This window comes from Camelus ferus, chromosome 22 (genome assembly GCF_009834535.1).
Source record: "Camelus ferus isolate YT-003-E chromosome 22, BCGSAC_Cfer_1.0, whole genome shotgun sequence".
Lineage (NCBI taxonomy): Eukaryota > Metazoa > Chordata > Mammalia > Artiodactyla > Camelidae > Camelus > Camelus ferus.
Genome location: NC_045717.1, coordinates 21,927,964 through 21,954,857, shown reverse-complemented (window position 1 = coordinate 21,954,857; position 26,894 = coordinate 21,927,964). Strand labels below are relative to the sequence as shown.

Here is a 26,894-nt window from a genome sequence, read left to right as displayed (position 1 = left end):
GCCTTCCTCCCGGCTCCGAGCGGAGGCGGTGCCGGGAGCAGAGTCCGGCCGCCTCGTGCTGGCCGCGCGCGTCTCTTTCTCCTCTGCATCTGCGCGCGGCGCGCCGGCCCCCGCCCCGCCGCCGGCCCCCTGTGCGCCCGGTAGCCTGCGCCCCCAGGTAAGCGAGCCCCCGGCTCCCCGAACGCGGCCCGGAACGCCACCCTCGCGGCGAGCTCCGGCCCCGCCTCCACGGCCATGGCGCCGGCAGCGGCCCCCGGACGCAGCCGCTGTCTCCCATCACCTCGCCGGAACGGCCTCCCGGGGCTTCCCATCTGGTCCCAGGCCCGGGCCGCCTCCCCGAGAGAGCCCCGCTCTCCCGAGGGCTGGGGCGCCGCGGGCGCCCCAGGACGCTGCTCGGAAACCGGCAGGCGGGAGCGGGGACGAGCCTAGCACGGTGACGCGGGGGAATCCGGATGTGTGAACGCGAGGAGCGCGACGGTCGCTCACTAGCGAACTCATACGAAGCGCCTACTGGGTGCCATGGACGTGCCGGGGCTGGGGGTGCAGCCGGGGCCCTTGGCCCCGGAGCCCGCAGCCCGGCTACGTAGCCGTCAGGAACCGCGTAAACAGACACATCTTTCCAGCCGGTGCTAAGTGCAGGGAAGACAACACATTTGGGAGATGAATTAGAGTCTGGGAGGGTTTCTGGAGAAGGTGTCCTCCGGGCCGGAGTGGACCAGCCAGCTAGGGTTGTTTAGGCCCAGAAAAGAGCAAAAGATTCTGAGGCAGGGCCCAGACTGGTGTGTTTGCAGGGCGGAAAAGAGGCCAGCGTGGCTGAAGTGAGGTGAGCGGGATCGGAGGTGGGAAGAGGTTAGTCCAGGCCTCGAAGATGGCGAGTGCGTGAATTCCGTTCTCAAGTCTGTGGGGATCAAGGAGGCTTAGAACCAAGTGAATGACATGGTCGATTGTGTCTCAGGACGGTCCAGCAGCGGCTGTGGGCAGAAGAGATGGGAGGAGGCAGCAGGTTTGAACCCAACAGGAAGGGGTGATGAGAAGTGGGTGAACTGGGGTTCGTTACGGCAGAAGAACATCACCTTCATTCTCTGCCTGCTCAGAATTGGGTCACGAAGGAAAGTGCGTGGAGATTTCTGGCATAGGCAGCTGGGGGCTTGGAGGGACAGGAAAGTGGAGGGAAAAACAGGTCTGGGGTGTGGGGCTATTGTGGCTGAATCTGACTTGCAAAACCTGTGAGATCCCACCTGATGGGGGGAGGTTCCTGAAGACCCCACTCCCAGCCCAGGCCAGGTCCCAGGAGACTGAGTGCAGGGGCCGGGCTAGCCCTACTGGGGCAACCTGGATCTGTTGTATTGGCCACCCAAGATGGAAATTCTGGAGTGTAGGCTTGTCTTTGAAGCCTCAGCCCAGTCCCCTTCCAGGAACAGCTGCTGTGAATAAACTTGGTGGTGATGGGAGTGCAGGGTTGAGGGGACCTCACTCCCCACACCTGGGTCTCTGCAGGCCCACCCAGGCTGCAGGGTGGAAGCAGGCAGGACCTTCCTCACCTGCTGTCTCAGCTCACCTACTCCCAGCTGAGAACCTTAGTCATGGAATTAGCCTCCTGGCCCCAGAGGAAGTCTGAGTCTCAGTTTGCCTGTCTGTAAAATGGGTCAGTAGTACCAGTATCTAGGAATGTTGTTTGTTCAGATCAAAGGAAACTTTGGTGAGGAAAGGGCTTGACCCATCCCTGTGGCAGCCTTACCTCTTTGGGGGATGGGGGAGGGCTGCAGCACTGATTGGAGTTTAAGGCCCCGTGAGCCTCTATTTCCTGCTCTGAGAAATGGGAGGAATGCATGACTGCGCCCACCTCCAGGACACACAGCCGGCTGCAGGTTGAGTGAATCAGGCGAGGAAGGTGTTTGGCTGGCCCAGTACCTGTCCGGAAGTGATCCATGGGCCCAGGAGCCTCTGGGATGCTGGTAGTTGGCAGTTAGGAGTTGGCTAGGATTCACTCCTCCCACCACTCCGGGGACGCCCATGGGAAAGCAGGCCCCAAAGGGCACGCTCCTCACTTATCTGGGCACTGCAGGCTGTCCCCTTTCCGGCTTTCTGGAAGCCACCTCTGTCCTTGTCCTACTAGTTTGAATTTAGTGCTCTCAGGCAAGTGACTTCACCTCCTCCTGGCTCAGTTCTGCACCTATAAAATAGGCATAATAACAGGTATCACCTTAGCGGTGAGTACAATGCGCAGATCATAATAGCACCCAGTAAAGCAGAGTGGATGCCCCAGGTGGGGAGAAGGGGAGCCCGGAGAAGTGATCTGGCTCACCCTGGAAGGAGTCAGGGGAGGCTTCTTGTATGCGGTGGCCGACTATTGGCCCAGTTACTCAGGATTATGAAGAGTTGATGGGCAGAGAGACCAGTGGACAAAAATGTGGAGGGGAGGCCTCACCGGGTCCGTGGGAGGAGCTATGGGCAGGAGTCAGGAGGTCAGCATGAAGGCAACTGCACTGATCATAATGGGGCTGGACCAGGTGGAGGCATGGATGAGTGAGAAGTGGGTGGATCCAGGATAGATTTGAAGTGGGGGTGGGGATGGAGTAGCCACTGATTGAGGAGCAGGTTCAAGTGCAAGTCAGCAATCTGTTCCACAGCATTGGGAAATTGTGATGCCCTTAGGCACCCAGATGGAGATAAGACAGAAGGTAGGCTTTGGAGAAGCAAGCCTGGTGTTCAGGAGATACTCGCACCCTGGGGAGATGAAGTGGGGAGAGAGAGAGTGAAAGGAAACCAGGAGTGGGTGGCAGGCCAGAAGCCAAGGAAGTAAGAGTTTTAAAATGTAGGAAGAGGTTAGCCTCAGCCCTGTCTCTGAATCTGTTGCAGGAATAATTCCTCTCTGTGGCAGGGGTCTTACACCCTTATTTGGCTGCCTTCCCCTCTCCCAAACCCACCCCTACCCCCAAGCCATTCAGAATCATCTTTGCCCCCCTTGAATTGGCCTCTAGGACCTAGCCTGGTTCTAACCAGATTGGCATAGAGGAGGCCTTTCTCTTCCCTCAGTCTGGCCTTTATACCTTTGTTAATATGATCCTGTCATACCAGTTCTCCACACTGAACCAGCAGGAGCTCTCCTCTTTCCCCACTTCTTCCTAAGCTCCCCAAACCATATTTTGTGTCAGGATCCCAAGGCTGTATCCTAGGAGTGGGTCAGGTATCTGCCACTATCTATGCCTATATCTGTGTTTGACCCCACCTCCCTTCCACCCTGTCTGTCTGTCATTGATTCATCCAACACGTAATTATGAGGCACCTGTGCTGGGAGGCCCTGGTGACTAGCAGTGAACAAAAATGAAGCTTCCCTTCTGCTCCCCACCTCCCCCTGCCATGGAGCTGATGTTCTGGGAGGAGGGCAGCAGGGAGAGGGTAGGGGCATGAAACCTGAAGGATGAGAAGGAGTCAGCCAGGTGGATATCTGGAGGAAGAGCATTGCAGCGGGACCAGCATGTGCAAAGGTCCTGAGGCAGGACCCAGCCTGGCATGTTGGAGGTAGAGCTAGGAAGCCAGTGTGACTGGAGCAGAGTAAGCCAGGGAGAGAGTAGGGAGAGGGGCAGATGAAGAGACTGAGAGTCCTTAAGGCCCCTCATTCCAACAACAGCAGACCCTGGATGGGTCCTTACTCAAGGGGTGCAAGGTTGTTGGGCCCCGTTGCCGTGCGGTTTGCCAGGAGGTTGCTTTGGCGTTGTGTCCAGTGTGGAGTGGTCACTGTGCCCTGAAGGTAGAGGAAGCTGGCAGGAGGAAGGAAGGGAGGACCAGCCCTTTCCTGGTGGGCAAGGCTTCTCCCCTGAGGAGAGAGGGAGGGGCTGGAGGGAGTGGAGGGGAATTGTGAGGAGAAGGTGCTGAAGGAGGCAGAAGAGATGAGGGTCAGAGGGAGGAGGCAGAGCACAGAGCTGGGTGTTGGGGCTGGATGTTCTCAGAGAGGCTACAGGAGCCCTAAGGGACCCAGGGATGGCCTGGCTGAGCTGTGAGGACAAGCAGCAAAAACCAAAGCAGGTATGTTTTGAGGACGCCCCCATCCCCCCCACCGGCCCATTGTCACTCCCCTTCCAGATGTAGGAGAAAGATTCATGGGGACAAGGACTTGGTCACCTGGGCCCACTCACCCTTCCTACCCCCACTACTCCAGTTTTAGAGGCTTGATGGAGTGGATTCAGACACTCAGATGCCAGGACCTAGATCAGAGGTTCCGCTGAGTTGGGACACTGGGACCAGGACTGTCCCCTGCCCCTCCCTCCAAATTGGGGATGGGTGCGCCTAAGGGCAACTCCTTTTGGCCCTGGTTCAGCTATGACGGTGATGCTGGCAGGTGTGATGGGGCCACAGCTGAAGCAAGGCTAACCTGTCAGGCAATGGCGGGGGACAAGGACAGTGACAGGAGGGGAGAGCAGGCAGGAGGAAGTGTCAGCCTCTGGGTCTCCTTCTCCATCTGAGCCATTGGTTAGGGCGGGTCTGTATATAAGGCTGTCATGTCCCTGCCCTCCTCTCTCCCCACTCTCCCCTCTATTCCAGCCCCACGGGCTTCCTTGTCTTTGTGCCATCTCCCTGCTTCAGGGCCTTTGCACAGACGGTTCCCACTACCCAGAATGCTCTAGCCCCATAGCCTCCTCCCTCACCTCTTTTGCTGAAACATCACCTTCACAGGGAGGCCTTCCAGACCTTCCTGTTTAAAATTACAGCCCTGGCCGCCAGATTCCTGATCTCCTTTTCCCGCCTTTGTTTTCCCTCCCATACCAGACGTAATGAAACAGATGAATAAAATAGATGGTATGTGCCGCCTCCCACCGGCCCCTCTTGTCTAATACCCCCACTCCGTGAGGGGGAGGATCCTGATCAGGTCTATTCTCTGCTGACTCCCCAGTAGGTAACCCAGCACTTGGCACGCTGTAGGCTCCCAGTAAATGAGACGTGCCAACAGGCATCCCAGGAACTTTTGGCCGCAGCCTGGAAGGCTTGGCTTGGTAGGGGAGGGGCTGGAGAGGGTATATGGGGTGGCAGGCTCTGGATCCAGGCAGGCTTAGGTTTGAATGAATCCCAGCTCTCCACTTCCCACCCCGTGCCTCAGTTTCCCCAGCTGTAAATTGCAGACGACAGAAACACCCAGCCTTGAATGCCTGCTACAGCTTCCTGGGGGCCTGCCCAGGGACTGAAAGGAGTTGGGGGCAAGCCAGACCCCCAGACAGGACACTTAGGCCCTTCCCATGTATTCCTAGAATTTTCCAGAAATATATTGAGAGTGGGATAGGGGTGGGGTGGGGTGGGGTGGATGGTTACTTTACTTCTGGTGGTCAGAGTCTCTCTTAAAGTTACTTTTCCCCCCCTCTTCATAGATATTGAATCTCCCACTTTAGGATAAAAAGGAAATTTTTTTCATAGCCCATTTTCCAGGACAAAAGCTGTGACCCTTTATGATGTATATTATCAGTACTGTCCTCGAGATGGCTAATTTCTAATCGTAAAGTCTAGGTTCCCTTCCACTGCTGACTGTCAAGTTTCTTGTGGACTGAGAGTCCAGAGGCTCCTCTGGGCTGCAGATTACAAAGCAATTCTTCCTTTCTTCCTTCCTTCCTTTCTTTCTTTTGCAAAGGGGAGGTAATTAGGTTTATTTATTTACTCTTTTTTTTTTTAATGGAGATACTAGGGATTGAACCCAGGACCTCGTGCATGCTAAGCACATGCTCTACCACTGAGGCAATCCTTGGAGGAGGTGTCAGGCTGTGCCCAGGCACATGCATCCTCTGATGTATTTCTTCTCATTGGCAAAGTCGCGAATCTGAATTTTGAAACCATCGCCTCTTTGATGGATGGAAACAACCAAATTCACATGATGCCACACATCTGTTGAGGTCTATGGCCAAGGGTGCATTGATTTGAATAATACAGGGAGTGAGGTCTCTTGCTTGCAAGCCTGAATTTCTGGGTCCTGGGTTCAGTGACCTTGGCTCCCCGGGTTAAGGATTTTCAGGACTTTTCCAGGAGTACAGCAGGAAGTCTTCCCTGTGCTCTGATGACATTAGGAAGATGCTTGCTGTGAATTTTACCAGTCAGGAGGGCCATAGGTGCTGGCCTATTTCAACTGGTTTCAACCAGCAACAGTATTCTGCCAGGATTCTTGAGTGAGATTCGCCAATTGACATGTTGGCATTTGGTGAAACAGTCTTGCCTTAGGACCTTGGGAAGTCTGAAAAGTACACAAGTCATTTGCATACAATCTTGCTCAAATCTGGCTTAGATATTGGTCCCAGAATATTTAGAAACCATTAAGTTGGGGATATTGGCAGCCACTAACTTTCATTCAGAGCAGTTCTTTATTGAGAAAACAGACTAGCTCTCTTTCTGCGATTACTGGAATCTTCTGTAATCACCCCCCATTGTAGATGTTAGCAGCATTAAAGTTGTGTTTTTGCCCAGGCATTCTTCACTGCCTTATTCATGCTGATGTAACTTGGCTCTTCTGAGGAGGTAATATTTGAACCTCAGCCCAAGTTGGAGCTGGTGATGGACACCCACAGGAATTGGAACTTGTTTACTGCCTCTCCCCACCCCGCCCCCGCTCCCAGCCACCTCCTGCGTTGAGGAGACAGACACCTCCTTGGGCAGTTACAACGCAGGATAACCGGAGCCAAACAAAGGAACCACACAGCCCTGGGCAGCCCTGGAAGGCTTCCTGGAGGCAGCAACAGGCAGGTGGCTTACTTGAAGAACTAGGAGAGGGTGAATAGTGATTCACATGGAGGGAACAGCCCAGCCCAGGCAAAGGCAGTTGCGTTAGGCATCCAGATTCTGCATTAGAACGATGTTTCTGAGATTTGAATAGACCCTGGGCAGGCTGGGGACCCCACGCTGAGAACCGTGGAGTCTGGTGGCTGCAGGAGGTACCGTGGGGGAGAGAGGGTGGTGAGCAGAGCCAGATCACAAAGGCCTCCGTGATGAGATTAGGGTGCCCCTCTCCAGCGGGAGGAGGGATAGTGAGCCGCTGTAGGGCTGTGAGATAGGGATGGGTGGGGAAGGACAGACTGCCTCCCAGAGGAAGTGCTTGACATTCATTTACATAAACACCTCTGGTCCTTAAAGGGCCCACGGACAGAAACCCCTGGGGTTTCCGCACCAGCCCCTCAGGGCTAGGGTAATGACGCGTTCACAGAAGGTGCTGTTAGTCCCCTAGCCCGAGGCCACCTCGCAGGAGCAGATCCACCCAAATCGGCTTCCTCTGAGGTTCCCCGGGCCGCCTCTGTCTCACTCCTCAGCTCTTCTGGGACCTGGACAGGTCTGCAGGTGTCTGTTCCAGGTGCATGTCAAGTCAGGGGGCACCGGGGCTCCTGAGGCCACACCCTCTCCCCATCATCATCCCTCCTGCCTCCCAGACGGTACCTTCTCCGAGTCCCACATCCAGAATTTGCCCAAAAGGGAGTTGTCCTTTCCCACCCCAGGCCGTACGCCCCCAAATTCCTGCACAAGCCGGGAGTTCCCACATCAGGCTGCCCACCCCAGCACACTCTACCCCCAACCCCACTCCCCAAAGATATCCCTACCCAGCTGTGCCCCCAGCACCTATCCCAGCCCCCATCACCCACCCCGCCCCCAGAAGCCAGCCACTGGTGACCTCTTGCAGCACTTCCCTCAACTGTGAAATCCCAAGGACAGTCCCCCTGCCAGGGTTGCCCACAGGAGAATCCCCCCCCCCCACGTTCCAGTGAACATTGAGGCCCAAGGTTCCCACTGTGTCTCTAAGGCTCAGGTGACAGGTACTTGCCAACCTCCCTTCAAACCAGGAGGGCTTAGACCTGGGCTGGCAGACTTGCCAGGGTCCGGTACTGGCCAGGACCGAATGTTACCTTGTTTTCACTGTGTTAGTTTTATGGCTACTGTCTGCATGTGATGCCGCACCTCGCTCTCTCTTTGGGGGAGGGAGATGCAGATAGACAGAGGCAGGGAGACCAAGGCGTAGGTGGCCATGATGACTGAGATGAGAGATGGGGCCTTGGTTGTGAGAATTGATGGAGAAGGAACTAGCTTGATTGTTACCAGGGAGATGGATGCAGGACCTGGTGGGCAGCTGAGTGTCCAGGATGGGCAGGGGGATAGGAGTGTGTGAGGAGGAGTCCGGGGTGACACCCAGGTTCCTGTTCCCAAAGAGTGGGTGGATGGTGGGATCTTGGCCGAGAAGCCTTAGGAGGAAGAAAGCACACTCTGGGTGGAGAATGACTTAAGTGTGATGTGTCTGTGCAACGAACAGCCAGGCGGTGTTGGGGTGGCAGTTGGTGGCATTAGGGGAGAAATCTGGGAGATGCAGGAATCTGGAAAACCGAAGCACAGGCAAGCCAACCAAGGCTTCTGGGTGGGTGAGATTTCCCAGGGAGAACGGCCAGCGCGAGAGGACACAGGGCAACACTGGGATGGTACCGACACTGATGTGTTGGACAGTCCCTGCTATCGTGGACAAGGTGTGCACGAGGCCTGCTGTCCCGGAAGGCAGTCTGAGTTTTGCTCCTGCTTGCCCCTCCCTGAGCTGGTCTCCACAAGGGGGCGGCAGAGGGGACCAGAGGCCCGCTGGCTAGAGCTGGACAGGTGTGAGCCCAGGCTGGGTGGAGGAGGGATGGCCTCGGGGTGCAACGTGGAGCCTAGAATTCCCTCCAGCCTGGAAGGTGGGTAGTGACATCTCCTTGGGGGACTGTACTTGACTGGGAATTGGTTTCTTTCCCCCGCCCCCTGGAGGGGGGAGGTGATTAGGTTTATTTATTTATTTATAATTAATTCATTATTTTTAATGGAGGCACTGGAGATTGAACCCAAGACCTTGTGCATGCTAAGCATGAGCTCTACCACTGTTAGACCCTCCCCCTGTGATTTCCAATTTTTAAAGGTTATATTTCACTTATGGTTACTATAGAACATTAGCTGTATTCCCCGTGCTGTACAGTATATTCCTATAGCTTATTTATTTTGTATCTCTATAGTAGTTATACAACCTTTACAGTAGTTTGTAACTCTTAATTCTGTCCCGTCTTGCCCCTCCCCACTTCCCTCTCCCCACTGGTAACTACTACTTTGTTCTCAGTATCTGTGAGTCTGTTTCTTTTTCGTTCTATTCACTAGTTTGCTTTCTTTCCTAGATTTCACATATGCAATAGCATGTAGTATTTATCTTTCTCTGTCCGCCTTACTTCACTAAGTATAATACCCTTCAAGTCCATCCATGTGGTTACAAATGGCAAAATCTCATATATATATATGAGATATATATAAATATATGTATATATATATATACATTTTTTTTTTTAACGGCTGAGTCCACAGTGCATTATTTCTAGTATTTGTATTTTTCAGGTGTAGAATTTCCATTTGGTGCATTTTTATAGTTTCTGCTTCTTTGCTGAAGTTTCTTCCTTGTTCATTCATTAGGAGGTACTTTTTCTTCACCTCCTTGAGTGTATTTCTGATCACTGCTTCAGAGTCCTTATCTGCTCATTCCAACATGTGGTTCACCTCAGGATCAGTCCGCATTAATTTTCTTCCTGAGTGTAGGTCATGTTTTTCTGTTTCTTCAGTGTCAAGTAATTTTGGATTGTGTTCTGGACATTCTGAAAGATATATTATTGAGACTCTGGATTCTGTTATGTTCCTCTGAAGAACATTGATTGTTTTTTAATGTATTTTTTAAAAGGCAGTTAAACTGTCTGGGCTTAAGCTCCATAGTCTATTTCCCCTGTGATAGGTAGCAGATGAAAGCTTTTTTTCTTTCAGCTTTACCTAGGCTGGTTGGAATCTGCCCTGCATATACTTCAAGGCTTAGCAAGAGACTTGCACAGCATTTTTGTGTAGAATTTGGACCTTTTTTTTTTTTTTTTTTTTTTTTTTACTTTTTCCTTTCTTGCATGTTCTGTCCCATGGTTAAACTGTTGTGATCTCTTTGTGCTCCATCTTCTCATTTTTCCAGCCAGTTTCTAATTCTGATGAATAAAAATGAAAAATGGGAAGCTCACCCCATAGGGTTCCCTTACCATAGATACAGACTCTCCTCCAACTTACACCTATTTTTGGTCACTCTCTAGAGCAGGACTGCCCAGTAGAATTTTCTGCAATGATGGAAATATTCCATATCTCCATTGCCCAATATGGCAGCCATAAGCCACATGTGGCTACTGAGTATACAAATGTTGCTGGTGCAACTGAGGAACTGAATTTCAAGTTTTATTTAATTTTAATTAATTGAAATGGAAATGGCCACGTGTGGCTGGTGGATACCACACTGGACGTTGCCACACCAGCACTTTCAGGGCGTTTTTTGATGTGTAGTCCAGAGAGTGTCATTGGCATCTCCGAGAGGGCTGTCTGATGCAGCTAACTCTGCTATTACCAGAAGCAGAATGCTTCTGGTGGTTTTCTGCTCCGTGAATTATGTTTATCAGGCCATTAGTGTCTCTCTGCATTTTGCTTTCATTTTGTTTTTTCAACTCAACGATCTTCCCAAGTCTGTGAGCATAGATTTTCCTCCTCCCCCCATCCCAATTTGGTAATTTTTGTATTTAAAAAAATTTTTTAAATTGTGGTAAAATACGTATAACAAAAGAATTAACCAGGGGGAAGGTGTAGCTCAGTGATAGAGCTTAGCCTGCACGAGGTCCTGGGTTCAATCCCCAGTACCACCATTAAATAAGTAAATAAATGAATAAACCTAATTACCTCCCCTCCTCCAAAAAAAAAAAATTACCATCTTGACTCTTTTTAAGTGCACAGTTCAGTAGTGTTACGTATATTCACATTTCTGGGAAACCAGTCTCCACAACTTTTGGTCTTTCCAAACAGAAACTCTGCCCCCATTAAAGTCAGCTCCCCATCCCCCTGCTCCGGACCCCCCCCCAACCATCCCACTTCCTCTCTCTGTAAATCTGACCCCTCTGGGGATCTGCTCTAAGGGGACTCAGACAATATTTGTCCTTTTGAGCCTGGCTTACTTCACTGAGCAGCACGTCCTCCAGGTTCATCTGTGTCATAGCTGCCTCCTCCTTTTAAACCCTGATGGACTGTTTCATTGTATGGAATCTTGAGGTTTCTGATTCCCACCCCTCCCTCACCGCTCCCCCACCACCTCCGGCGTTGGACATCCGGGTTGCTTCCACTTTTCACTGGACCAGAGGAGAGGGAGGAAGTCTTAACGGACACGAGGAAATCTCGGGGAGTGATGGGTGTGTTCAGTGTCTTGATTGCGGTGATGATTTCACCACTATGTACATATGTCAGGTGCATCACATCACACTTTACTTTTCTTTCTTTCTTTCTTTTTTTGGGGGGAAGGAGGGAGGTAATTAGATTTATGCATTTATTTGGGGGGGTAATTAGGTTTTTATTTATTTATAATATCTTTATTTATTTATTGCACCCTTAATGGAGGCACTGGGATTGAATCCAGGACCTCGGGCACACCAAATCTACCACTGGAAGGCTGTACCTTCCACCCCGTGTTTATTTATTTTTGACAGAGGTACCAGGGATTGGACCCAGGACCTCGTGTGTGCTAAGTCCGTGCTCTGCTGCTAAGCTAGACCCTCCCCCGAATCGTGCACTTTAAACACATATGGTTTTTGTATGCCAGGAATACCTCAATAGAGCCGTGTGATTCTGGTTTTAATTGTAATGGGCCAAGTGAGTTCCTCTTACACACCTGTCTGTGTGCACGCCCTCACCCTTGCCCTGGCCCCTGCCCTGCAGGTGACAATCTGACCCTGCTGCCTCCGCCCCCGCCCGCCGCAAGGGCTGTGCCTGCCGTTTCCCCCTCAAACTCCAGAGACCTGATCCCCTCTCCTGCCTCAGTCCTTCTTGAAACCACCCTGACTGACCCCACCAGCAACACACACCCACGCCAGGTGATGCTGGGGACCCACGTCATCCGGGCTGGGGGAGGGAGGAGGGACTCAGCCACCTCGCTCTCTAAGCTCTGCCAGGCCAGGCCGGCCAGGGCTGAACAAAAGCTCTGAAGAGAGGCCCTTGGTGGGGCGGCCTCTTGAGTCAGGAATTGAATCTGATCTAGATCTTAAAGACTAGTCGGAACTGGCCCAGTGAAGCTGGTGGAAAGGCCTGCAGGCTGGATGCCAGGGGAAGCTCTTGGGAATCCCAGCACCTGCTGTGGGCTGGTGCAGGGGCTGGGCTGGAGCAGAGGCAGTGGGAGGGAGGGAGCTGGTTCTGGGGAGGAGCGGGCACAGCCAGCCCTCACCAAGGCTCACCCAGGCCCCTGAGCCTGCCAGCTGGCATAGGAGTTAAGAAAGCAAAGTTAGGAAATCATATGCACCTTCCTGGTGCCCTGCTCCCTGGGAAACCCTGATAGGCAGACAGGCCTTGGGAGGCCTCCACCAGGTCCTGTGAGCCCTGAGCCCGCTGGTGGACAGCACCCCCCCCCCCCCCCCCCGCCCACGAGCTTCCAGCCCTGGTTCTCTCCTTGCTGGTGCGGTGACCTCCATCCAGCTGCTTCTTGCTTTGAGCCTCCGTCTTCTGAGTTCTGAAAGGAGGAGACAGTGAACCTACTTTAGGGAGATTGAGCTCACCTTGCCCATTAAAGCAGGTGGTTTCTTTTTCTAGAAAGTTCGACCACTTGAGCCAAAGTCCTCATGTCCACCCACCTGTCCATGTGTCTCTTCTACCCACTCATTCATCCACTTAGCAAACACTTAGTTGGCACCTAATGTTGTGCCAGGCCCTGTTTGAGGACACAGCAGTTACTAAACAGCATTCTCGCCTTGGTGAGGCTTATGCCGTGGGGTGAGGCAGACAAATATGTAAATACAAAAACAGATTAAGTGGGATGAGAGGGCTGAAGGAACTAAGCAGGGTAAGGAGATGGCATAATACACTGGCTTTGGTAGTGATCCAAGGTTTCTCTGAGGAGGTAACAGGTGAGCTGAGATGTGAATAATGAGACAGAGCTAGACAGGAGTTGTGTGGGAGAACAGCATGTGCAAAGGCCCTGGGGCAGGAGTGAGCTTGTGTGTTGGAAGCCCTTCAAGCAGCCGTTGCAGTGAATTGAGCTGGTGGCAGGAGGGGGTTTGTATCAACAGGGCCAGAGTGTGGAGGGTAGGAGTGGGTCTAAATATGAGAGGCTGGAAATAGGCAGAGCCCTGGACTCAGGGCCCTCCTTGGGGTCTTTGCAGGGAGCAGCATGGCAGTGTCTTCTGGACCAGCTGCATCTCTGGGCATTAGCACCCGTCATGGAGCTTCTCAGAGAGGCCTGAGTCGAGGAGCCTGGGCCCAGTGCAGGGGTGGCTGCTGCGATTATCTACAAATAACCCCTGCTCAGCACATCATGTGTTCTCTGCCTGGGCCTCCAGCCAAAGGAGTCAGGTGACCCTGGGCAGCAGGCCAGGCTGCGGGGGCCGGGTGAGTGTGTGTGTATCTGTTCTTCCCTGGGCGGCCCAGACATCTGGAGTCTGAATTGATTTCCTTCTTCACAACCCGGCCAAGTCCTGTGTTTCCAGCTCGATTTAAAGTAAAACAAAACAACCGAGGTGCCCAGACCTGCTCCGCTGGGTGGTGCTGGGGCACTTGGGGGTTTGGGGGAGTAACAGGAATCCTTGCTCATCCTCCCCCCTCTCCGGATCAGCACAAAGCCCTCATCTCTCTTTCCCCCAATCTGGGGGTATTTTTAGCCACTAAGAAGGATTATCAGTCTGGCTCCCAGGTGGCAGTGGCAGGGCTGGGAGCGGGGCCAAAGAGCCTTCAAAAAGCAGCCAGGCTGGGAAACCGGGTGGGGAGTGTGGGGAGGACGGGGTAACTGGGAAGAAGGCTCAGGTTGGTCAGGCTGAATCGCCCACTTGGTGATTCTCCAAGGGAGCCCGTGGCAGCTTTAGCCAAGCCAGCCCTCGGAAGCCTGCAGAGGCCGGGGGTTTCCGGGAAGGACCCCCTAGAACCTGCTGCAGCCCAACAGCCTGCTCTCCAGGCTGCCCCCCATCCACCACCCCCTCTTCTCTACTGCTGATGATTTTACTCAGTGCTCATTCCACCCCAGGCATCATTCCCAACCACCCCGACATGGAGGGGGCTACTGCTATTCCCATTTTACAGATGAGGAAACTAAAACATGGGGCGGCCAGTTCACCTGCTCGAGGTCACATGACAGGTACGTTGCAGGAATCAAATCCATTCAGCTACCAGTGTGGAGTGTTGACAAACTGCCTGGCCTCTTGAGTCTCCAGGCGGTAAAGCAGAAGATCTGGCTGTACCTGTTTTTCAGATGGGCAGCTGAGGCCCTAAGAGGCAGAGTATCACAGGGAAGGAGCAAAGGAGCTGGGGTCCAAAAGAGAAAAAATGAAATTGAAGCTTGGTGAGTTGGACACAGCACATGCAAAGACCCTGGGGCAGGAGTGAACTTGGTGGGTTAGACAAAGCACGTGCAAAGGCCCTGGGGCAGGAGTGAGCTTGATGAGTTGGAAGCCCATCAAGCAGCCCCTGCAGTGAGTTGAGCTGGTTGGGGGAATGGAGTGTATCAACAGGGCCAGAGTGTAGAGGGCAGGAGTGGGTCTAAATATGAGGGGCTAGGGGGAGGCAGAGCCCCTTCTGTGTGCCAGACCCTGCCCACAGGCTCCACATGCGGCCTACTCAACCACAACGTAAGGAGGGCACCTGTCCCACCGAGAGGTGGGAGAAGACACAGGCATCCGGGGCTGCGAGCATGGGAGCTGGGCCTCTGGCCAGTCTGCTGGGTTCCAGACCCTGTTTTCTTCTCAGACCTCAGCGTCTCTTCTTTACCAAGAAGGTGAAAGGGTTGGGGGATCAGACAGACACAGGTTAGAGAGCACAGGACTCCCAGGGCCGGGACCTCTGCAGTCAGGGCATGTCGGTCTGAAGCCCCCTTGGCGGGCTCTCTGGTTTGGAAAGTTCGTTTCTATTCCCCTGTCTGACTTTGGGGCCGGAAAAGGCTGCGCCGGCTTCAGCTGAGGGTCATCGTGCTTCCTTCCTCCTCTACTCTCACTCTCCCAAAAGACTGCCCAGCCAGTTCCCAGTGTCACAGTGAATGAGGCAGAGCTGGCAGAGGGTGCTTTAACTGGATCTGAGGTGGGGGCACTTGGGAGGTGCCTCCAGGAGGTGATGACTGGACTGGGTTTTGAAGGATGCATAGGAGTTTGCCAGCCAGACAAGAAAGATAGGTAAGCCCTGTGAGTGCTGAGACCTTGCTTGGTTCCCCACTATCCTGTATCCTCAGCACCCAGCCTGGGGCAGTAAGTGTTAGCTGGGCATTCTAGGCAGAAGGCAGCATTTATGAAGTCTGGGGTGTGTGAAATCACATAGTATGGTGGGAATAGGCAGTGAATAGTGGGCTTTGAGGCTGGGGACATGGGCAGGGGCCTGGGATTTTGAAATGCCATTGCTCTTGTGTGTTTTCACTCATCCCTGAAGCTCATCAAGACATGCAGGCACCACAGCTGCGGTGGACGCCGATCTGGGCACCCTTGGGTGGGGGACAAGCATGGGGCTGGGGGCCTGGACTCCTGGGCTCTGGCCCCAGCTCTAGCTGGATGTCTGATGAGCAGAAGGGTCCCTGAGGAGCCAGCTGTGGATGCTCTGTGGTGGGTGTGGCTCTGGCTGGGAGGTGGGGCCAGGAATTCCAGGCTGGGCATGGGCCCTTGCGCTCCAGTGGGTGCCTGGGATCAAGCGAGCTTTGCCTGTTGGCAAGGTTCTTTTTCTAGAGAGAGCAGCCCCTTGAGCAAAAGTCCCCACATCCACCTGTCCATCTGTCTGTTCGGCCTGGGCCCCCTGAGCCTTGTGGGGTCTAGGCTAGGCTAACCACTGTCACATACCTGTCAGCTTAAAGAAAAACCACAGGACGTGAGAGCTGTGAGTTTGTTTTATTCTGGGTCTTACTGAGGACTGTAGCCCTGGAAACAGCCACTTAGTATCTCTGAGTAAACTGCTCCGGACCAGGTAGGGAAGGAGCCAGGAAATACATGAATTTTTTTGGCTAGGACATGGACACAGTCAAGCATACATCTTGGTAAAAAATGACTGCTAATCACATAGAACAGACATCTTAAGTTAATGATTTTCGTGCTTTTCTGTGTATGGGAAGATGCGAGAATCTGGGGTCATCGAAATTCTTCCGGGGGTGTGGCTTATATCCTGAACTCCCCTCAGGGCAAACTGTCTGTGGTTGACTGCAGTGGGTTGCAGTTTAACCCTTTGCATAACTGGATGGTGAGGGCTGCTCTGTGTTTTGGGGGGTTTCTTTTTGGACACCCTTGCCCATTGGTCAGGCTGCTGCCTTCTAGTGTCCCTCCCACACTGGAGTGTCCAGTGGTGGCAGTCACTGCTAATCGCGTCACTGATGCCTGAATCTGGACGCCCCACCTCACACCTCCCCTCTACCCGGCATGGTCTCTGGGCTGCCCCTTCAGCTACATCTCCTCCCTGGGGAATTCCATCCATCCCTGTGGATTTAAACAGTCCTCCTGCCCCTGCCCCAGCCCAGAGGAGCTCCTGCCTCCTCCCCGCATCCCAGGGACATCTGAGGTCCCCCCTCCCCCACTGTTTGTCTTATCCAACACCAAACCCAAGTCCTGCCCCCAAATCCGCTCACCATTCTGGTTCACCCAGTTCCCCAGACTCTGATAATTTTTCTTTTTTTCTGTATTTGACATGTGCTATGAGAAATATCTATTTGGTCTTCTGTCCCTCGTCCCTGGTCCCGTCACAGAGCTCCTAAAAACCTTGGGACTGTCCTCAGTGAGGAGAGAAGTGAAGTTGTCTTTTCTTATGCTTATGCAGGGCTTTTGGAAAGCCCACCAGGTCACCTAAGGAAGGGGCCAGTTGCCAGGGACCAAACCAGGTGATCTGAGGGTTGTAACTTTCAGTCCCACCCCCAGGTCTCCAGTGGCCAATGATTTAATTACTATGACTATATAATGAAGCCTCCATTAAAAACCCAAAAGCACAGGGTTCAGAAAGCTGGGTTGGTGAACACGTGGAGGTTTGGGGAACGTGGTGCATCCAGAAAGGGCATTGAAGCTCTGAGCCCTTTCCCCATAACTTGCCCGATGACCCTTTCCATGTGGCTGTTCTTGAGTTACATCCTTTTATAAAAAACCGGTAATCTAGCAAATAAACTGTGTTTCTGTGTTCTATGAGCTGCTGTAGCAAATTAATCAAACCCAAGGAGGGGACTGTGGGAACCTCTGATCTCCAGCTGGTCGGTCAGACACACAGGTGACAATCCGGACTTGTGATGGGCGTCTGAAGCGCGGCAGGTGCAGTCTGGGACAGAGCCATCCACCTGTGTACCTCCAGGTAGCTAGTGTCAGACTTGAGTTGCACTGTAGGACACCCAGCTAGTGTCGGAGAATTGCTTGGTGGTGACAGAAGTAATAACGGGGATGAATCTCGAAAACATGACACAAGTGAAAGAAGCCAGACACAAAGACAGGGTTTGTGATTCTATTTAGACGAAGTTCTGGCAGAGACGGAAGTAATCTGTGATGGAAAAAAAAAATTGGAGCAGAAGTTCCTTTTGGACGGTGGAGATGGAGATTGACCAGGAAGGGGCCCGAGAGAGAGCCTTGTGGAGGGACGGGAACGTTTTGTGGCCAGAAGTTGATTTACACAGGTGCTTGTATTTGTCAAAACTCAGCAACCGTACACCTCACGTGAATTTTTTTTCTCTAGTAAATTTAACCTTGAAAGGGAAAAAAAAAATACTGAATTCTAGTTAATGATCTGCATGCTGAAATATTTAGGGGTGATGTGACTTGATGTCTGCTGCTTGTTTTGAAATGCACCCTGAAAGTGGACTGCCAGGTGGATAGAGGGATGGAAGGATGGGCAGATGTGAAATGAAGCAATAGAGCAAAATGTGAATGGTAGAGTCTAGTGGTAGGTATACAGATGTTCACTGTAAATTCTTTCAACTTTTCTGTAAGTTTGAAATTTTTCATCATAAAATGTTGGAGGAAATTATCCAAATTCCTCCCCATAGCCCACAGACCCTGCAGGATCTGCCCAATCACCTCCCTGCCCTCACCTCCTCCCAGGCTCCCCCTTACTCACTCTGCTCCAGCCACTCGGGAATCCTTACTGGTCCTCCAACACTCGGTCCTGCCTCAGGGCCTTTGCACCTGCTGCATATTTCTCTGGAAATCTCCACCACCGCTACTCTCATTTGCATCAACCCAGGCCCTCCTCATCTCTGGATCTCAGCTCAGATGGTATCTCCTTAGAGACCTTCCTTGATAAATCACACCACCCTGTTTCTTTTCTACTAGGCCCCATCACACTGTGTTATCTCATTTGTTCATGAATCTGCTTACTTGTGTATTGTATTATGAGCTCCATGGGGACAGGAGCATGTCTGCTTTGTTCCCTGCTGTGTCCCCAACACCCAGCATCAGGCTGGCACATACAAGTCACTCAGAGAACATCTTGTGGATGGACGGACAGATAGGTGGGTGGATGGATGGATGGACAGGCAAGTAGACAGACAGGTGGGCAGATGGATGTATGGACAGGTATATATGCATGGATGGGTAGACAGGTGGGTGGATGGATGGATGGGTAGATAGACAGTTGAGCAGGCAGATGACTAGACGGATGGATGGATGGATGAGTAGATGGACAATGAGTGGGTGGATGGATGGATGAACAGACAGGTAGATAGACAGGTAGGCAGATGGATGTACAGATGGGTATACGGATGGATGGGTATAGGTATATGGATGGGTAGATGGATGGGTGTCTAGACGGGTGGATGGATGGATGGATGGATAGACATACAGGTGGGCAGGCAGGTAACTGGATGGATGAACAGACAAATCGGTGGATGGATGCGTGGGTGGATGAATAGACAGACAATGAGTAGGTGGATGGATGGATAGACAGGTGGGTAGATGGATGTATGGATGGGGGAGATGGATAGGTGGGTGGATGGGTAGATGGACAGACAACATATGAATGAACAAACTTCCCAAGTGGGGACCAGTGTGGGGTTTTGGGCACATGTCTTAAATCTTGGGAAAGGGAAAAACTTGGGGGGCTCCTCAAGACGACTGGACCCCACAGGTAGGGGCTGCTCCCCCAGCAGGTCTGGGTGAGAAGCTGGTTCACTGTGATCACTGCTCCACGCAGTGCTCGGTCACGCAGTAGGCGCTCTTGTCCAGCCACAGCCGGGCTGTTGGGACGGTGAGCCAGGCAACATTCACACCTCAAGGGGAATCCACGTTTGGAAGGATGGCCAGGGAGGGGGCTGTGGCGTTCCTTAAATCCTTCATCTTTGGGCTGCATCAAAGGCCTCTTTCTGCAATGTAAGGAAGCCTTTCCCGGCACTTGAGAAGTCAGCCCCTCCCTTGGCTTCTGGCCACCGTCCCGGAGTCTGTAAGGTACAGAATAATAACTACTGTCAGGAGCTGTATTGTGAAGGTCAGTAGGCACCGGGCTAAGCACTTTGTGCACCTTATCAGGCTGGGCTGAGACCTCAGTATTACTGTCCTTGTTTTACAGATGAACTTGAGGTTCAGAGAGGTCGGGTCAGTTGCCTGACACACAGCCCAAGTCTGTCTTTAACACTGGTTGGAATAAACTCCAGGTCGCCAGGTGTGCTGTGAGGGACGAGGGTTGGGTGATGGGCTCTCCCGCCCCACCCATCCTGCCTGCCGACCTCTCCATTCACCGGACCCTATGTCTACAGGATGTGGTCCAGCCTGAACGAGTGGCTGTGGCAGGACAGGTTCTGGCTGCCAGCCAACAACTCATGGGCTGACCTAGAGGACCGAGATGGCTTGGTCTACCCCCACCCCCGGGACATGCTGATGGCCCTGCCCCTGGCGCTGGTGCTGCTGGCCGTGCGCTTTACCTTTGAGAGGTGAGTATCCGCTGTGCCCTGGCACGTCGTCCCTCGTGTTGTGGCAACCACCTGGTGCTGCCCCACCTGCATGGTTTCATCCTAATGTGTCCCTGGTTGGAGCCTGGCTTTGGTCAAAGTGCTTTTCCTGACTCCGTCCTGCCCCCAGCTGCCGCCACTCGCACTCTTCTGATCGCTGATGCCCGGTGTTGTGGACCACTGCCCAGAGCTCTGGTCTGGGCCTGCCAGCGTCTTCAGAAAATGAGTAGGGGGCCTGGAGGGGGATGTACCCGCTTTGCTGCCCATGGACAGGTCTGCAGAGGCATCGTTCCTGCCCCCTCCCCACTCCCTCAGCACCATCTGGGCACCTCTCCCCCCACCACCCCGCCCTCTTCCCCACCCTCTTTCCCTCCTTGCTTTTTCTAACACCTTCCAAAGGTAGCCAAAGGAAGAGGCATGGGCACTCCAGCTCCTTGTGGTCCCCTCCACTCACCCCCAGCCTCCTGCAGCCTGGCATCCGGCCCCTGAGTCTATGCCACCTGCCCAGATTCCCAGTGACCTCCTGGTTGCCAAACCCCGTGGATTTTCAATCATTTCTCATGTACCCCAGATGCTGCCCCAAACTGGGGTCCATCCTTTCCCTGGCTGTCCATCTCCTGGACGTGGGTATCTCTCCTGAGGTCCCTCTGTCCCAGGTGGTCGTGCCCTTTCCCACTTGATCAACAGCTCCCAGACCCTCCTTGCCAGGCCCTTTCCTGCCAGACTGCCTGCAGCCCTCCCACATGGCCTGCCCCACCCCGCCAAGATTCCCCCTCCATACCCTAGGGCCCCTCCCCCTCCTCCACTCCTCACGTGTGATTTCAGGCCCCCCACCTTCTTGGCAACCCCCTGGCCCTTGCACTCACTCCCCTGCGGTTCCTTCCAGGCTGGGTTCCCAGGACTCCTGCCCCTCCCCCTACAGAGCCCTTCAGCCCTCCCCCCGCCCCCACTTTGGGTCCCCTCCTGTGTCCCACCCTGAGTACAGGGACACGGGAGCATCCTGCACTTTGGTCTGGCTTCTGCACTCATGAGGAGCCTCCTGGGGCCTGGGCTCCCTGGACGCAGGCTGGACCCAGGGAGCCCAGGGAACATTCTTAAACATGGTATTTAACAGACGCTGTTTGAGCTCTTACACTGGGCCAGCCACTGCTCTAAGCAGTTCAGCGTCTTAACTCAGCCCTCATTGCAACCCTGTGAGGTGGAACTGTTATTAACCCCATTTTATGGGAGCGGCACTGGAAGTACAGAGAGGTCAAGTGACCTGCCTGAGGACACACAGCGGGTAGGTCTGCAGGGCTTGAGGCTTTGCCTGAGGAATTCAGGGAGGCCCAATTCAGCCAGGCCCTGAAGGACGGGTCTGTTTCCTCACGTATTTAGCTGATGGCTCCAGCTGAGGTGGGGGTGTTAACTCGCCCCAGAGGCGCCCCTTGCCTTTCCGAAGGGCAGTGGGATTGGAGGCAGCTTTTCTGGGGTCAAAGGCAAGGGTTTTTCCCGTTAAGTGAAGGTGAACCCTGGTTTCCATTTCCAGGTCTGCCACTCACTTGGGTGTATTTCTGACCTCTTTGAGCCTCAGTTTGCACATCAGGACAATGGGGACAATAATAATAGGGCTTAGTGAGCCAGCACGTGAGGTGGACTTGGACACTAGCCTGGAAGATCATAAACATTCAATAAACATGTCATGTCCATTCTTACTCTCCCCACCCCACCCCTGCGCCCCAACACAATTGAGTCTGACACAAGTTCTTGCTGGGCCACCCAGAGCCTCAGTTTCCCCAAATGAAAGGTGATGTTGGCAAGGCAGACAGGAAATTCCTTCCTGACCCCTGGTCTTGGGGGCCCCCTTGTGGACAATTTGGTGATTGACTGACCAGGGTCCTGGCTCCTCCCAGTGTCTAAGCTGGAGGAGGGGTTGGGGTGCTGGGAGGAGGGAGGCCAGAGAGGAAGCAGAGCTGCTCCTGCCCACAGGGAGTCCCTAGCCTGGTGGGAGGCACCCAGGACCCAGGCCACCATGAGGCTGGTGGGGAGGGGACTCTCATCCCTGTTTTGGGATTGACAGTGCCTGGCTACCCCAAAAGTTGCCCTTCTTCCTCCATCCCCAAGACCATTCCAGCTGCCTTTCTTAAGTTTGGCCCCATGCAGTGGTCAGGCCACCCCCTCCAGGTTCCCAAGACGTGACCTGGCCCCTCTGGGCCTCCATCTCCCCGCCTGGACTGATGGGCTGTCTCCCCTACACGCAGATTCGTCGGCCTGCCCCTGAGCCGGTGGCTGGGGCTGCGCAGTCAGACCAGGAGGCTGGTGAAGCCCATTGCCGCTCTGGAGAAGCACTTCCTGACGGAAGGGCAGAGGCCCACAGAGGTGAGGTCCCCCGACCCTCTCCTCCAAACCCAGTGGCCTGCTGGGCTGCCCTGGGAGCAGTATGTGCCCAGTTGTTGGGGGTAGGGAAAGGCCAGGGCAGCCTCTGATACCCCCACAGTGCCCCACCACCACCACTTCACTGGGACCTGCATTGGCAGGCCTGTTCTGGGGGCCCCCCACTCCCAAAGGCGGTCCTGTGACCCTCCCTCTAGTCCCATCCGCAGTGGGTCTGCCTGGTGGGCAGGGTCTGGGCTGTGGGAGGTGCTGGGCTGGGTCCTGGGGGAAGCAGGGAAGGGGGCGTCTCCATCCCTTGGGCGGGGGTGGTAGGCAGCTCCTGCTGAACAGAGTGCCTGTGACCCCCCCCCCATTGTCAGTCTCCCTCCACAGGTCGGAGTTGGGGTAAGGCCTGACTTCTGGAAGGGGTGCAAGAAAACCTCTGTGGGGGGCTGCCCCCCCAGCCTCTTTCTTAATCCCAGTCCCCATCAGTCAGTCACCTGCCTGGGAGCAGAGATGGGTTTTTGTAAGGCTTATCCTGGGGGGGCCCCACCCTGTGAAGCCCCCTAGTCCCCCACCTCCATAGGCAGACAACCCCTCAGGTGAGGTCTGGGGCCGCAGGGGATGGCCTGCCTGTCCCATGACAGAGGCAGGAAGCCAGCCTCTGTGACCCTGGCCCCCATCACCCCCTCCCCAGCCCCAGATGACCCTCCTGGCCACCCAGTGCGGCCTCACGCTGCGGCAGACCCAACACTGGTTCCGGAGACGCCGGAACCAGGACCGGCCCTGCCTGAGCAAGAAGTTCTGTGAGGCCAGGTGAGCGCAGGGCGCGCTGGGGAGGGGGTGTTGAGGGGGCAGCGGCAGGGGCGGGGGAGGTCTGCCCCTCTGACAGCTGCCCCGTGGGCTCCGTCCCCTCCCACAGTTGGAGGTTCGTCTTCTACCTGTGCTCCTTCATCGGTGGACTCTTGGTCCTGTACCGCGTGAGTGTCCCTGACAGCTTATCTGCCCCTCTGCCTATCCCACAAGCACCTACTCAGTGCTAGACCTGGACTGGATGGGGGAGGGGGCTGTGGGGTTCAGGCAGAGGGGAAAACACATGCAAAGGCCCAGAGAGGGTAGAGAGAACATGGCAAGGTCAGGGTGAATGTTCACTCAGTGGGTGCCTACTGAGGACCTACTGTGTGTCAGGGCTGGGGATTCTGTATAAGCACCTTGTCTACAGTGAGAGCAGCACACCGAGGGCCAGGGAGCCCTGAGGCGGCTGGGGTGGGGGGCTGGGTTCTAAGCTTTGGACAGCCTCAGACTCCCACATCCCTGCAGGAGTCATGGCTGTGGACGCCGGTGATGTGCTGGGACAATTACCCAAAGCAGGTGAGTGGCAGGACGTGTTTGCAGGCTGGTGGGAGGGTCAGGGTGCTCAGAGTTCCTGTGGCCACAGGCAAGCGAACCAAAGCTGGACATCATACCATAATTCCCCTCCGATTCCCACTCTTATTTTTGCCTTCCCTGTGGAATGGAGAGGGGCCAGGAGTCGGGAAACTCAGAGCAGGAGCTGCCACAAGACTACTGCCCTTTATTACCTCCAGGGATGGGGGGCTTATGCCTTCCTCACTCACTGGGATTCAAGTGTCGTGGGTTTGAGCAAATGGGGAGGAGCCTGCCCCATGCCCCCGCCCCACAGGAGCCTCCACTCCCCATAGCTAACTTTGCACACCCCACCACAGACCCTGAAGCTGGCCCTGTACCACTGGTACCTCATGGAGCTGAGTTTCTACATCTCCCTGCTGATCACGCTGCCCTTCGACATCAAGCGCAAGGTGAGGCCAGGCCAAGAGTCCGTCTGAAGAAGTGAAGCCCTGGAGCGGTCATGACCCGCACACCCTGAGACCCTTGGTGCCTCTGGCAGGAGGTGCGGAGTCCACTCGCCAAGCAGCCCCCTGGAAGGGCCTGTCCCCAGCCCTGAGGGCTGTGATCCCTCCTTGGTCTCCCGCAGGATTTCAAGGAGCAGGTGGTGCATCACTTCATAACCATCACCCTGATCGTCTTCTCCTACAGCGCGAACCTGCTGCGCATTGGCTCTCTGGTGCTGCTGCTGCACGACTCCTCCGACTTCCTGCTGGAGGTGGGCCCGCCCCTGCCCTCCCAGGGCCCCTGGAGCTGAGGTGCCTCCTCCCCTGTCAGTCTTCCTGGGCAAAGAAGCTTCTCCCACTCACAGACACACTTCTTACGTTTCTAGGCAGTTCCTAGAGATAAGACCCTGCCCTGACTCACCTGGCCCAGCCGCACAGCACCTTTTCCTTGGGAGGAAGGCCCCCCGCTTCTCAGCCCTGCCCTCCCCCTCCTGAATCCATTTCTCTCTGCTGTCCTCCCCAGGCCTGTAAGTTGTTCAACTACACGCACTGGCGGCGCACTTGCGACACTCTCTTCATCATCTTCTCCTTGGTCTTCTTCTACACTCGCCTTGTGCTCTTCCCCACAGAGTGAGTCAGCCCTCCCGCTGGGCGTTGGAGAGATGGCCGGGTGTGGCTGAGATACCTCACCCTTGGTTTCCTGATCCAGGGAGCTGGAGTTGTTGGCTGGGAGGCTTCCAGGAGGAGGCAAGGCAGGGCATTCCCAGCACAGGGCGCAGGATATGCAAAGGCCCAAGGGTAGGAGAGACAGAAAACTGGGCTCAGTCATCATCCCGTGTGCATGGAACATGGGTTAGGAGCCAGGGTTGGACGCCAGCTCGCCCAGTCAGCCCAGTGCTGAGCCTCACACACCAAGCCGAGGGAGCCATGTGAGGGTCCCTGCTTGCTTGGAGCTGACACTGGTGGGTGGGGAAATAGAATAAACAAGGCAAACAAGTACACTGTGGAGTACATGAGGGAGTGATCGTGCTAAAGAGAAAAAGTTGGGAAGGGCAAAGGAACTGTGTGGATAGTTGGAATTTGGGTGGTCAGAAAAGACCTCACTGATAGAGTTCATAGAGACTGGCAGGAAGTGAGGGAGAAAATTACTGATCATAGGGGAAGAGTGGTCCAGGCAGAGGGAACAGCATGTGCAAAAGCCCTGAGGCAGGACCGTGCCCAGCATGCTGGAGGAACAGAGAGGCCTGTGTGACAGAATCAGAGTGAGGCAAGAGGGAGAGGGAGGAGGTGATAAGCCAGAGTAAGCGGGGCCTTCTGGGCCTTGGGGAGAAGTTGGGCTTTTATCCCAAGCTAGGTAGGAGCCCTGGAGGGTTCTGAACAGAGGTGGGGTGGGACCTGGCAGTACTCACGGGCTCCCTCTGGTGGCTGCAGGGGGAATAGCTGGTGAGACATTCGAGCACGAGCTGGGGGCCAGGGCAGAGGTGACTGCCCTGGTCCAGGTGGGCAATGATGGGGCTGGACCAGTGTAGGTGAGAGAAGTAGGTGGACTTGGGGAGGGTGACTCAAGGGCCATGAGTTGCTGCTTGAGGATCAGAAGCTCAGCTCTGGCTGTGCTGGGGTTTGAGGGACCTGCAAACCGCCACCAACTACCACCACTGAAATGTGGAGGAAGCAGTGGACACCCACCTGGGGTTCTGGGGAGAGACGTAAATGTCCAGTATTCGTAGCCACGAGACGAGTCACCAGGGACCAGGCATGGACAGAGAGGCCCAGTCCTGGGGTCCCCTGATGTTTGCAGGTCAGGGAGGCCTGCAGGGATGGAGAGGAAGCAGCCATGAAGTGGGGAGATGGGAGCGTGGGTCCCTTGGCAAGCTTGTGTGTTCTACTAACTTAATATAACCAGGTGAGGGAGGTACTTAAATGCCCAGCTGAGGGACACAGGTATCAGTCCGGGGTGGGTCACGGGGAGCCATAGAAGGTTCTAGAGCTGGGAAAGTCACACACGTTAGTGCTTCCTAGGACAGGGGCCTGCCACAGCTGGTGAACCCCGGCCTCTCGCTCCTCGCCCACTGTAGGATCATCTACACCACGTACTACGAATCCATCGCCAACCTGGAACCCTTCTTCAGCTACTACTTCTTCAACACGCTTCTGATGCTGCTGCAGCTGCTGCACGTGTTCTGGTCTTGCCTCATCCTTCGCATGATCTACAGCTTTATGAAGAAAGGCCAGGTAGAGCCGGGCTGGGCAATGGTGGGCTGGTGTGGGCCTCCCTGGAGCCTCCAGCCCAGCCCCGCGCCTCACCCCTCCCTCCTCCCGGTTCCCCAGATGGAGAAGGATGTTCGCAGTGACGTGGAGGAGTCGGATTCGAGCGACGGGGAGGCGGCCCCAGAGGTTCCGCGGCTGAAGAATGGGGCAGCTCACCAGCCTGGAGCAGCCCCCACCGATGGCCCTCGGATCCGGGCAGCCGGGCGGGTGGCCAATGGGCACACACGAGCCACGTAGATGGCCAAGGACTGGCCGCGAGGGGCTGCCCCAGCACCCGGCAGCTTGGATTTGTGAGGTGGCTGGACCAGCGGCCCTGGGGCCAGCTGTGTGGAGACAGGGAGGGCCCTGCCCCCAGGTGGCGGGGAGGGCTGATGATCTGTCTCCAGCCCCTTCCTCTGCCCACCCTCCCTCCTTCCCTCAGGTAACTGGACAGCCGGGGGTGGGCAGTCACAGGCTCCTGAGGTCCCCCAGAGCCACCTCTGGGGCCTGGGGATTGTGAAGAGCTCCGGGCAGAAAGGGGTCCAATAAAACTTGAACGGAGCCAC

General features: G+C 54.8%; 2 protein-coding genes across 6 annotated transcripts; one reads left to right on the top strand and one right to left on the bottom strand.

Moving 5' to 3' along the window:
- CERS4 (ceramide synthase 4) lies at positions 1–26,894 on the top strand. Of its 5 annotated transcripts, none has more exons than XM_032466299.1 (12): positions 1–157; positions 19,501–19,593; positions 19,688–19,861; positions 22,120–22,237; positions 22,929–23,047; positions 23,154–23,211; positions 23,552–23,602; positions 23,956–24,048; positions 24,225–24,353; positions 24,605–24,711; positions 26,157–26,313; positions 26,410–26,894. In XM_032466299.1, the coding sequence occupies exons 3-12, from the start codon at positions 19,689–19,691 to the stop codon at positions 26,584–26,586; spliced, it is 1,182 nt and encodes a 393-aa protein (XP_032322190.1). In that variant the 5' UTR covers positions 1–157; positions 19,501–19,593; position 19,688; the 3' UTR covers positions 26,587–26,894. The 5 variants fall into 5 exon arrangements, with proteins under 5 accessions (XP_032322190.1, XP_032322189.1, XP_032322191.1 ...); XM_032466296.1 differs by lacking the exons at positions 1–157; positions 19,501–19,593 and adding exons at positions 14,077–14,137; positions 14,252–14,341; XM_032466298.1 differs by lacking the exon at positions 19,501–19,593.
- LOC116659098 lies at positions 18,320–20,565 on the bottom strand. Its single transcript, XM_032466313.1, has 2 exons — positions 19,853–20,565; positions 18,320–19,372 (listed from the first exon to the last, which is right to left on the bottom strand). Exons 1-2 carry the CDS (start codon positions 19,939–19,941, stop codon positions 18,415–18,417), a joined length of 1,047 nt encoding a protein of 348 aa, XP_032322204.1. The 5' UTR covers positions 19,942–20,565; the 3' UTR covers positions 18,320–18,414.